Consider the following 13004-nt stretch of genomic DNA (forward strand, 5'->3'; position numbering starts at 1 on the left):
GCTCCCATGTACTTACCTATATTCAACTTAAAAATGCATTAATTATGATTGATATATAAATGACAAATTTTTGACAGGAGCACACGAAAGGTTAAATATGAACAGCCAGTAGCTTAGCGGGTGAGATTACCTTCCCAAATTTCCATTGACTAAATAATAAAGATGTGTTTAATTCATTTTTAACACCTCACTCACTTAGGTACTTCTATTAGTGAGTAAACAAAAAGCAGAGACAGTAGGTAATTAAAAAATAATATTAAGTAACAATATGATTTATTAGTTTTGGTTTCACAGGCAGCTTTTATCTAATGCATAACATCCATGTATTCAATGTCCGCTTGACTTTTGTTAATTTCGAAAATGTTTGAAGTCTATGAAGTAAATGAGTTCACTGAGGTTAAACTGATTCGGGCAAACCTAGCCACACTTTCACTTCACGGTTTGAATCATTACTAACGCTTAAAGTATTGTCTCTTCTGGTCAAGTAAGCCAGCAGTGCACGTCCTTAGCACTGGTAACTGCCATGAAGGCGTGATTGCAGCGGCAGCTCTGACTGTACGTGCCAACTTGGTAAGGACTTCTCAGCGTGGAAGAATAGCCCGCGGAGCCCGGAGCCTTCACCGGCACGGACGACGGCTGTCTGAAATTGTTAAACTTTAGGTCAAAATTATATGCAATTATAACGCACTCTTCAAAAATTACACTATATAGAGTTATTTTATCACGAAATTGTGATTAACTAAGTTAAACAAATACCAAAATATTTCATTTACTTACTGATAAAACAATTATTTTCTCCAAAATTAGATTCGCTGTTCACTTGACACTCTTGACAGCTGACAGATGACGTTTCTTGACGGTTTTGATTTTTTTTTTTTTTTAAATTTATTATGAGCATTGGCAACTAGGCCATCAGCTCAAACACAAAACAAAAATAATTACAATGCACAGATTATACCTAAATTCTAACTACTAATACACAATACAATATGATATGAATCTAAAAGTTACATTAGACATAAACTTAAAACATAAAACACAAAAATAATTACAATGCACAGCTTGAACCTAAAATTTAACAACGAATTACAAAATACAATGTTATAATATGAATGAATGAATCTAAAAGTTACATTAGACATAAACTGGTTATTTCAATCACTTATAAAATATTTACAAACTGCCAATAGTGTGAAGAACAAATTCATAGATTACAGGATATAATTGTTTATATTTCAAAAGACCCTGTACGGAGTTTGGCAGGACTTGCAAACCTGTATCCGTACACATGGCAACAAACAGTAGCCTTTGTAAATTAAATGCAGGACAATGGAAAAAAATATGATCAAGATCACATACATTAAAATTACAATGTGCACAAACAGCAGAATCACTTAGCTCTAATCTAAAGAGATGTGCAGGAAAACGAGCATGACCAATACGCAATCTACACATAGTTGTAATAAATGCCCTTTCTACATATTTTCTTTGGTATTCAAACCACGACTTGGTGCTAGGTGCTGGGACTATTTCAGCTAGCCATTTCCCTTTGACTTCTTTGGATTTAGACCACGAGTTGTTCCACCGTCTAATCATAAGTTCTTTTACAAAAGGCACTAAATCGGACTGAGGTACTTTTAAATCACAAACTTGGATATTTTCTGTGGATTTGGCAAGCTTATCTACAAGTTCGTTACCAAAAATTCCTGAATGTCCCGGAACCCAGCAAAATTCAACAGTAATATTTCTATATAATAAAGAACTTAAACAACTTCTTAACTTATAAATTAAGTAATTTACAGATGCACTTATACATTTATTTTTAAGTGCTTGTAAAGCGCTCATGGAATCAGATAGAATTAAAAACTTATTCTCAGTTATATAATTATAATGAATATGTTCTAAAGCGTAAATTATGCCTAATACTTCAGCCGAAAATATTGAAAAATAACTACTACATTCGAAAACTTTTCCTATGTTCAAAAAGGAGTCAAAAAATGCAAAACTGGTCCTATCTTTAGTTTTAGAGCCGTCAGTATATAATTTAACAAAATCAGTCTTATCTTCAAGAAACTCCAAAAAGTCATATTTCGATTCAAATTTGACCAGTTCAACAACCACGTCTCGCATAATACCATTGTATTCATGTTCAAAACAGGGAAGCAAATTAGACCAATATACTATATCTTGAAATTCAAAGTTTAAATAAGTTATAACATCACTTATAGAAGAAGAATTAGGAAACGGTATTAAATTATAATTTGGAATATTGACATTATTTAAGTATCTATAAGTAACATCGTTATCACGACTAACCAACTTAAGACCATACTTGTCAGTGATATAACATCTGCGTACAAATAAAGGAACAATGCCAGCCTCTATTTCCAAAGAATTAATTGGAGATGACATCATAGCTCCAGTAATAAGTCGTAGCGCCCTATTTTGGATAATATCTAATTTCCTTAAAAGATGGATATTCGCATCAGCAAAAAACATACAACCATAGTCGAAATGACTTCTAATTGTCGCGATATATATCGTTTTAAGGACCTTTGGGTCTGCTCCCCATTTTACTCCAGTTAACGACTTCAATATGTTTAAACCCAATTCGGCTCTTTTAGAAATTGTATCAATATGAGTTTTCCAAGAAAGATCATAATCAAGAAAAAGGCCAACGTATTTGACAAAAGACTGAGCAGGAATAACGTTAGAATTGTATAAAATTTGAGGATAATGTAAGCCATTATCAAACTGCACAACGGGACTTAATCGCGCGGCTAGAAGATGTTGATGTCAACTTGAGCCAGTCTTCTCCGAGACCACGGGGACAACGCCGTCCTCGAAACGTCGGAGGTAAATCTTAAAACTTAAATACGCGATTAAGTCCCGTTGTGCAGTTTGATAATGTTTAATAATCGTGAAAGTTTAAATCAGTGTAATGTAAGCCATTTTGAGAAAAGAGAATTACAGAAGATTTGGAAACATTAACCTCAAGTTTTAGTGAATTTGTTAATATGTTATGAATATTACGCAGACAACTGTTCATAATAGATTCACCAATTTTTATGTCTTTACAATTTACATATAACACCAAATCATCAGCGTAAAATAAGTGCTTAACAGAAGCCGGAATTTGTTTCATGAAACAAACCAAACTTAGAATGAATATAAGAGGAGATAATACAGAACCTTGAGGAGTACCCTTTGTAGAAACTTTAGAACCTATTAACGAAGATCTAACTTTTAGAGTTAGAGATCGATTATTAAGAAAATTGAATAACCAACGTAAAATATGACCAGGAAACCCTAATAAAGACAAACTTTTAATAAGGTATGAGTGATCTATGTTATCAAACGCCCCTTTAATGTCTAAAAAAACCGCCAAAGTATATTGATTAGAACGAAAATTGTTCTTAACATCCCCAATTAAACAACTTAAGTTATCTATTGTGCTTTTACCTTTTCGAAAACCATATTGAGTACTTGGAATGACTTTGCTCTTTTCAGTAAACCACTCTAGTCTATTTTTTAACATGGTTTCAAAAACTTTCGCAAAGCAAGATGTTAAGGAAATAGGCCTATATGACTCAACACAATTAGAATCCTTATAGGGTTTCAATATCGGAACGACATGTTGCGTTTTCCACGTTGGGGGAATACAATTACTTTGCCACAAATCATTAAATATTTTACACAGTATTTCCTTGGCATGAAGAGGTAAGTTTTTAATTACTTTGTAAGAAATTAAATCAGGACCAGGCGAAGTTTCTTTTTTATTTTCTAATGCAGCTAAAAACTCACTAATAGAAAATGGCTTGACCATCCATTGAGCTTCCGGACAGCCACGACTCTCAAAGTACTCATTAAGGTCACAATTTCATATATGATTATTGTCGGAAGCAATTTTGTCTAAAAACGATGTCGCATTGTCAGGATTTTGAAAAAAATTAGGAGATGAAGAAACAGAATTCAGTTTTGCATGTTTAAATCTACGTATATAATCCCAAATAATTTTACTCGATGTCATGCGATTAAATGAGGAACAAAGATTCAACCAACTCACGCGTTTAATTTCAAATAATGTTCTTTTCTTTAAAGCATCTACTTTTTTGTATATAATGTAATTCTCCATAGAAGGATATTGTTTGTAAGATCTTAAGGCAATTTTAGCTTGTAAAACTACACGGTCACATTCATCATTCCACCACGGGGTATCTTTTAAGCATTTATTTTTATGATGGTAACTTTTTTTTGTAAATGTCATTAAGATGTCATGTAAAATACTCAAACACTTTGTATAGTTTACTAGAGGGTTATCAACAAATTCAAAAACTTCAAATTTATCTTCACATAACTTATTAAACTTACATCAGTCAATCTTTTTAAAATTTACCTTAGTTAGCGAATTATCATCTTGTTGAGGATTAGATAAGTTATTAGAATAACATGTAGGAGTGGGCGAGTCAAAAACTACATCAATGAGCAAAGGGAAGTGATTACTACTAAGAAGGTCATCAAGAACAGATACCGAACAACTAGAACTAAGAGCTCGAGATGCGAATACCAAATCCAAAACATTACCTTGTTGGCCAAACGGAGCGAAAGTGGTGATAGTGCCATCATTCAAACAAATTAAATCAGAATTCTCCACAAAAGCATGAAGAGCTTTACCCCTTCCATCATTGACTCTTGAACTCCAAGATGAGTGATGTGCATTGAAGTCACCTATTATCAGACGATTATTACTTACAAATTTTGAACACGAATCTTTCAATGAATCTATAGTAAACTTACCATTCGGAGGTGGAGGAGCATATACACATAACAAATCTAGAGAAAAATTATGAATGTTAATATTGATTAATATATTTTGAAAATGGTATTGTGATAAAGTGTTGACAATACTGAACTTGTATTTGGAACGAATTGCAATTGCAACACCGCCATGCGGATGGTTAGAGTCTCTTCTAATTACAGTAAACCCGGGCAATTTAATAATTTTGCTAGGGGTCAGCCAAGTTTCATTAAATAGTATGATGTCAACACTCTCGTCACAGCCTTGCAAAAAATTTACAAGTTGACCTAGTTTTGGAAATAGACTTCTGGAGTTCCAATGAAGTATTTTTAATTGTTTGATACCCAACCTATCCATAGTTTAAGTAGTAAAACTTGTTACAAGCAGCTCCTTAATCATTTGGGATGATATTGGCATAGGACCAGAGGAAGTATTTTTGACTTCTTTTTTCTTCATTAATTCTAAAATTGTTTTGGTGATTGCATTAAGAACAATATCAGAATTAATAATGTCAGCAATCATAGCACGTCCGTGAGGTGTTTTAGCAGGAGTTTTTGAAATCTTGCTGTTTAGATTATTACTGCTATTAGGTGTTACAGCTACTGCAGCTGCAGTTGCATAAGAGAATTTGCCATTTATTTTGTTCTTAATTTGTGCATTTTTTTCTGCCTTAACTGGACAGGTATAAGAAACTGCCGAATGGGGTCCACTACAGTTTGAGCACTTGAAGTCCGATGGTGTGGTACATTCCTTATAAAAATGTCCCGCCGAACAAATGGAACATACTTGAGTGCTTTTGCAAGCTCCGCTGCCATGTCCAAACTTATAACATCTGAAGCACTGAAGCAGGGGTCTGATGTATTCCTGTACTGGCATCCATATATGATTGTAGATCACATGGTCAGGTCTAGACGAGGCCATAAATGTAACCAGGACGGTTGGGAGTGGTTTGTATTGCCCATTGTCCTGTTTTTTGGTAAAGCGCTTAACACCAAGAATCATACAACTCGCTTTCAAGTCCTCGAGCAATGTCTCTTCACTTAGATCCACAGGAGCACGGATAATTCCTTGGCACTCTATACTGTCATATGGGATTGTTGCCTTCCAAGTATTTGCTTGTAGTAGTGGTTTGTTTAGCAAAAATGCATTTGCATCCTTGGCACATCCGAAATAAACTTTGACAAAAAAGTTACCCGCCGCCTTTACATATTGCACCCCAGTAATCTCTTTTAATATTCCATTCACTTTGAGGATGTCCAAGGGGACTTTATGAGTCAGTTCATTTGAAGCAGATTGCAGTAGTACGGGGTACTCTCTTTTAGTCAAATCTTCATATATGGGGTTGTGGTCTTTGAAGAGACCGCGACGACTTTGTATGTATGTCATTTTTTGCTTACATGAAGTGACTTCTGTATCGGAAACATCTTTATTTCTTCGTTTTGTTGTAGTTTTGGCGGTTTCTGTTTCCATGGGGGAGGGGCCGCCGCCCGCACCCCCGCGTCCTGGGCTCATTCACTGAATATAATCACAAATTCAATTAACAGCAATTATTTATAGTTAGTAAGGAAAAAATAACTTGGTTTTGTCAGTAAAAAAGGACTTTAAACACTTTAATTGAAATATTTTCAAAAAATCCGCCTTGTCTTTTCGGTTTCCCCTTGACGGTTTTGAACGAGAACCACAGACTAAAACTAATTTTTATCGACTTGTCGCGTAGAAAAAGCGTTAACTAAAAAGATTGCCTCTTGGCTAGGTTATTGTAAACATTATCGACCAGTCGCTTGCGATCGTAGAGATCGAATCGATACGGAGCGAATGTAATTCGGCTACGCCCCCTGTATATTAATGATTGTTCTCCATATATATTTAAATCATTGTATTCATTTATTTCACGTCATAACATTAAACTTTAACTGCCTATAATTTACCTTTTCCAAAATTCCGTCTTTGTAATGTAAAGGCTGGCGTCCACTAGGCTCGCCGAGGCGAATCGAATCGAATCGCAATAATTTGCCTCCTATATTTTCTATGCAACTGCGTCCATTGACGAAGAGCCGCGGCGCGCCGATTCGAATCTACCGCGCGCATTGCTCGTCAGGCGAATTTCTGTGGCTACGCGTTTCGACTCTACTCGGCGCGCCTCAGTGGACGCGGGGAGGCGGATGAGTGATGACAGGTGGTTTCGTATTTAAGTTTAGCTTTCGGATCTAGGTTCAAAATGAACGAAGAATTATTAATATCTCTTGTCCAAAAATATAGTGAACTGTGGTAGTACAGTTGTCTATGAAGATAGTCGGTATCATGATGAGCAGCGTAGGATAAATATATGGGAGGAAATAGCGGGAATAATGAACCAAACTCGCAAGTAACATAAAACAATTTATTATTTTAAAATTACAATTTTATACATACCTATTGCTTTGGTGGTTGTTTAGTATTTTCGGTAAATAAAATATTAGCCCAATTCTCGTTAGCAAGTGGATGCCTATGCCCAGTGTATCTATTAGGGCTTCCAATACCGGGATCCCGGGATCCCGAAATACCGGGATCCCGTCTGTTTAAACAGATTTTTCAATACCGGTATTTTTTAATGAAATACCGGGATCCCGGTATTTTCAAAAACAAGGAAAATGTGCCTATTATAACGTTTAAAATCTATTAAAATGGTCAAATTCGGCTGTATCAAGAAGATAACTTGCCAATTTAATTCAAGAAGATCATCTAATTGAAACAAAATCTGTGCATATGCGTTAGATAAATATTTGGTGATGAATTCTGATGTTCAGGATATATTAAGGGGCTACCCCACGCGAATGACCTTCGATCTGAATCCCTTAGTTTTCTAATGTTTTTTGTAGCTTATTATATTAACAACAACCTCTTGAAGCAATATATACTGCAAAACGTAATTCAAGACCAAAAAAAGTAAGAAAATGTTGCCACTTTTTACTAGCGCGTCTTGTATTTATGCAAAAATAAGTATATAAAAGTACTTTTTTAAATCGCAGAAGTAAAATTACTAATAAATAAATTATCTTAGCGTGATTATTTATCAAAAGGAATTTACTATTTTACAAACAAATTATTGCAGTGGCAACATTGTGTTACTTTTTTTGGTCTTGAATTAAGTTTTGCAGTTTATTATCCTATATTTACTTCAAAGTTCATTGCCTTCGAGATATTTGGCATCAAAGTTGAACAATTTTAGGCTATAAACTGGTTTTCTGGCCATAACCTTTGTGTTAATTAGTTTAAAATGAAAACCCTGGACACGTTTCTCGAGACGTCAAAGACGAACCCAAATATTTAGATTTCGTACATGTAATTGTAAGACTCTTCACTGCAAACTAGATACGAAAAAAGTGTTTTATTTTAGAAAAATGTCGGGTAGCCCCTTAATATAATTAGTTCTTAAAATTTTATCAAAAAGTAGAAAGAAATTAATTGTAATGGCATACGAATTTTTGGTGCCAAAGAATATTTATTGGCTGATTATTAGATTGAACTAAAAATGTGACTTGTGAAGTCAACAAGGCGGATAAAATGATTGCCAACCTGGAAGGATTCACATAATTATTACAGATGGCGATTATTGTTTAATATCCTAAGCTAAGGACATACATATCTGGTGTAAAAGTGAGCCTTTAAAAAAAAAACTCAATTTTTTTAAGCCATTTATAGACAATACCGGGATCCCGGTATTGATGAAGACAGTTTCGGTATTAATACCGGTATTGAAAGAAGCCCGGTATTTGGAAGCCCTAGTATCTATTGTTAAATTATTACGTTATATAAGAAAAATCGAAATTCAAAGTGACACGATGACTTTATCATATTTGAAAAAGATTTTTGCCATTTTTGGTCCGTTTGGTTACGGTTTTCAATATAACCTTCTATGACCGTTTCATGTTTGTTCAAAATTATATTCAGTCTGTGCGCAAGCGCGGTACCGATCGCAAGCGTGTGACGTTTAACTCAGCGCGCAATGTTGAATTTTAAAGTGTTAAAATGTGCATCGTGCAACATAGTGATTAACGAGTTATTGACGTTTATACAAAATAAAGTGCGATTAATGGACAACGATTCGATTATCCGTATATGTGTGTCTGCATTCTCAGACGAAGACATCGAAAATGCAAAGTCGTTGCTATTTGAATCGGTCCCAACGGACAAACGAAAAATATCAAGGCGTAAGGATGGCAAGTCACAAAGGAATCTAGAGGATATTATAGTGCTGTTCGCAGATACGGACCCCGAGCTAATGCCTATTTTTGTCGCTAAAGATTTATTTAAGCTGCCTGCAGTTGATTTAGATCATGTCGACATATCGCGATTACTTAAAGACCTGAGCTCGATTAAATCGGACCTTAAGTGCATTAAAGAAACCTATGCGACAATCGATCAGCTGGAAGAGGCCAAACGTACGATTAATGAGTGCAGATATGATTCTTTTTTACAAAGTAATGCAAACGTAAACAACAAAAGAGGTGCCTTTGTATACGATAGTGGACCATATGCGCTGATTCATCGTGGCGATTCGGTATCCATAACTGAGGAAAACGAAAACTTACTGGAGACGACAAGTGGGTACATTAAGAATGATTTGCCTACTCTTTCTAATGCGCAGCCTGCTACACGTAGCAAGGGTTCATCTGTCCCACTCCCACCTGCGCCGGCAGAAAATATGCACGGTAGTGTAATAAATAGCACTGAGTGCTCAGTCGATATCGAATTAGCACCGCCGAAGATAGTAGCCCCCGCTCGGCGGAGTGTAACACCTGCGCGAGACAATACAGATAACATGACGAGCTCCGGTTCTAGTTCGGTAAATAATTCACATCAAAACATTAGAACGGCTGCGGAAGTCGTTCGAGATGGCACTTGGAATAAAAAGAAAGATGACAAGACCTGGACTCTCGTGCGATCTCGGAAGTCTAAAAACCGCTTTATAGGTAAAACCGGTACGGCTATAATCAGTCCCACTGGAAAGTTTAAAGCTGCGTGCCCAAAAATACCGCTATTTATCACATATGTGGACCCGGCCACGTCTCCTTCTGACATCGCGCAGTATATTAAAAATAAAACGCAAGAAGACGTTACACTCGAAATGATCCAAATGAGGAAAGAGAAATGGTACAAAGCCTATAAGTTGTATGTAAACAAAGACAAGTTAGAAGTGTTTTTAAGTGACAACTTATGGCCAGACGGTATAAAGTTTCGCAAGTATGTTTATAGAAACAACAGTAGGCCGGATTCACGGGAGACTGTTTCTGAAGGCAAATTTAAACATAAATAAATGGGAAGTAAAAGTCAAGCAAATTCTACCAAACTAGTGTCATTTAATTGTAAATCGCTTAAGCGATCCGTCGAGTGTGTACGATCATTATGCGAGTTCGCCGATGTCGTAGCTCTCCAAGAAACGTGGTTGTTAAAACACGACCTAGGATACCTAGGATCCATTCATAAGGACTTCGGTTACACGGGTACCTCAGCGGTGGACACATCGGCGGGAATCTTGCGCGGGCGGCCCTACGGAGGAGTGGCGCTTCTGTGGCGTAATAACCTGTTTGATTCAGTGTCAGTGATTGAGTGCGGTAATCCACGTATAGCTGCGATCAAAGTAGGCTTGTGCCTGCTCGGTCACTACCGAGAGCGCTCCGCTCTCGGTCAATCGGTCAAACGAACTAGTTCGGTCTTTTAGTTCCTTTAGTTCAGTTCGGTCGTTGAGAGCCGGGAATGAATAGGAGTCGATTTTTCATTGGTTTCTTTCCAATCTTTGGTAACTGAATACAATTCAACTTGTACGATACGATGTGTCGGTATTAAACATTAAAACACCTTAACATAATTTAAAAATGTGAAATATGTCGAAATATATTTGATTTTCCTTCATATTTTACGGGCTTAGGAGTGTCACGTCGAGCTTTCATCTCGTTCACACTCGTGCCAGCGACATTGACAACCGTTTCGTTCCGTCTATTTTACGTTTCACTCAGTCAAGCGCTCTCGAATCCCACTGAACTAAAGGACCTAAAGACCGATTAAGAGCGCGCAAAAAGATTTAGTTCCTTTCGGTCCTTGATGGGATTTCATTCTTAATAGTTCTTAGTTCAGGACCGACTCAAGCCTAGATCAAAGCGTGCTTTAAAGATCACCACCTAGTTATTATGAGTGTTTACATGCCAGTTGACGTAAGTGACAATCTACCGGAGTTTACACAGTGTCTCGGCGAAGTAAGTGCAATAATAGAGAATTACGATGTGGAATCTGTTTTCGTGCTGGGTGATTATAATGCACATCCAGGGGAAAAATTCGGTAAGGAACTTTTGACTTTTTGTGCGGAGCAAAGCCTATACTGTGCGGATATTATAACGTTAGGACTAGGCTCGGACAGTTACACGTTTATGAGTGATGCTCACGGGTCGAAACGGTGGTTGGACCACTGTTTAGTATCAGAAAGTGTCCTCAATACTATACGAGGGGTAAAAATACATAACGACGTTTTCTGGTCGGACCATTTTCCAATTGAGTTAGAATGTGTTTTGGACGTAAATATGCAAAAAGTTTTAATTAGTGAATCAAAGTGTAATAATGTAAAGTGGGGTGTTAGGCAGCCCGATCAAATAGCCAAATATCGTGAAATATGTAATACAAAATTGAAAGATATAAATTTTCCTCCAGAATTTACTAATTGTTGTGATATTTTTTGTAGTAATAATGGACATCGTTTGATAATAGACCGGTTATATAAACAAATAATAGATATATTAACTGATGCCTCAAAAAGTACTTCCAAAAAGACGGTCAATAGAAAAAAGGGGTATATAACTGGTTGGAACAAACACGTTAGCGATGCCCACAGGTGGGCCAGGTTGAAGTTCCAGTCGTGGGTACTTCATGGAAGACCTATGACAGGTTATGTGCATAAAGAAATGTGTGAAAGTCGGAAGCTATTCAAATCTAGGTTGAGATGGTGTCAAAACCATCAAGACCAAATTAAGATGGACACAATAGCCTTACATCGGTCAAAAAATGATTTTAAAACATTTTGGAAATGTACAAACGACCTAAATATTAGACCTGGCTTGCCGGCGGCTGTGGACGGAAATAGTGATGCTAAAACTATTGCGGATATGTTTAAAAACCACTTTATGGTGCAATCGCCGTTGGGGCATACGCTGCCGGCGCTCGATGCTGAGGTTCCTCCGGAGGCCAAGGTGACAAGTTTTACTGTCAAAGAAGTGTCAAATATAATTTCTCATATGACTAGAGGTAAGTCACCTGGGCATGATGGTCTCAGCATCGAGCATCTGCAGATGGCTGGTGCGCACATGCCGAGAGTCTTAGCCATGTTCTATTCGATGTGTATTAGTCACTCGTATTTGCCGCATGATATGTTAAAAACGATCGTTGTGCCAATAGTTAAGAACAAAACCGGTGATCTCTCTGATAAAGGAAACTATAGACCCATTTCATTGGCCACGATCATAGCAAAGGTGCTGGACGGTCTGCTTGACTGCCGTCTCGGTAAATACCTAGACTTGCACGATGCACAGTTTGGGTTCAGGCAGGGGGTGTCAACCGAGACGGCCATTCTGAGTCTAAAGCATACCGTCAAGTACTATACCGACAGAAGTACACCGGTGTACGCATGCTTCCTGGATCTCTCCAAGGCCTTTGATCTGGTGTCATATGGTATCCTGTGGGATAAGCTAGCTAGCACGAGTGTACCACGTGAGCTCATAGGTGTTCTTAAGTATTGGTACAATAATCAGTTTAACTACGTTAAATGGAATGACTCACTGTCGGGAGCATACAGGTTGGAGTGCGGGGTGAGGCAGGGGGGGTTGACCTCCCCTAAGCTCTTCAACTTGTATGTTAACGGTCTGATCGAGGAGCTCAGCAACATGCATGTGGGTTGTCATGTAGATGGAGTTAGCGTCAATAATATTAGCTACGCGGACGACATGGTGTTGCTGAGCCCCTCGCTATGTGCTCTCAGGCAAATGCTGAAAACGTGTGAGTCATATGCGAAAAAACATGGACTTATTTACAATGCCGGTAAAAGTGAATACATGGTTTTCAGGTCACACAGGATGAATCCCAATGTGTACCACAAAATACAACTCAATGGTAAATCACTGGAAAGAGTTACACAATTTAAATACTTGGGACACATCCTGTGTGAAAATTTGAAAGATGACCT

General features: G+C 37.1%; 2 protein-coding genes across 2 annotated transcripts; both read right to left on the reverse strand.

Moving 5' to 3' along the window:
* Positions 1 to 1153: 1153 nt before the first annotated feature.
* LOC134794776 (uncharacterized) lies at positions 1154 to 2313 on the reverse strand. The gene has a single exon (XM_063766556.1). It carries the CDS (start codon positions 2128 to 2130, stop codon positions 1174 to 1176), a length of 957 nt encoding a protein of 318 aa, XP_063622626.1. The 5' UTR covers positions 2131 to 2313; the 3' UTR covers positions 1154 to 1173.
* A 2424-nt stretch (positions 2314 to 4737) lies between these two features.
* LOC134794920 (uncharacterized) lies at positions 4738 to 6325 on the reverse strand. Its single transcript, XM_063766777.1, has one exon. It carries the CDS (start codon positions 6308 to 6310, stop codon positions 5159 to 5161), a length of 1152 nt encoding a protein of 383 aa, XP_063622847.1. The 5' UTR covers positions 6311 to 6325; the 3' UTR covers positions 4738 to 5158.
* Between the last annotated feature and the right edge of the window lie 6679 nt (positions 6326 to 13004).

Source organism: Cydia splendana, chromosome 11 (assembly GCF_910591565.1).
Source record: "Cydia splendana chromosome 11, ilCydSple1.2, whole genome shotgun sequence".
NCBI lineage: Eukaryota > Metazoa > Arthropoda > Insecta > Lepidoptera > Tortricidae > Cydia > Cydia splendana.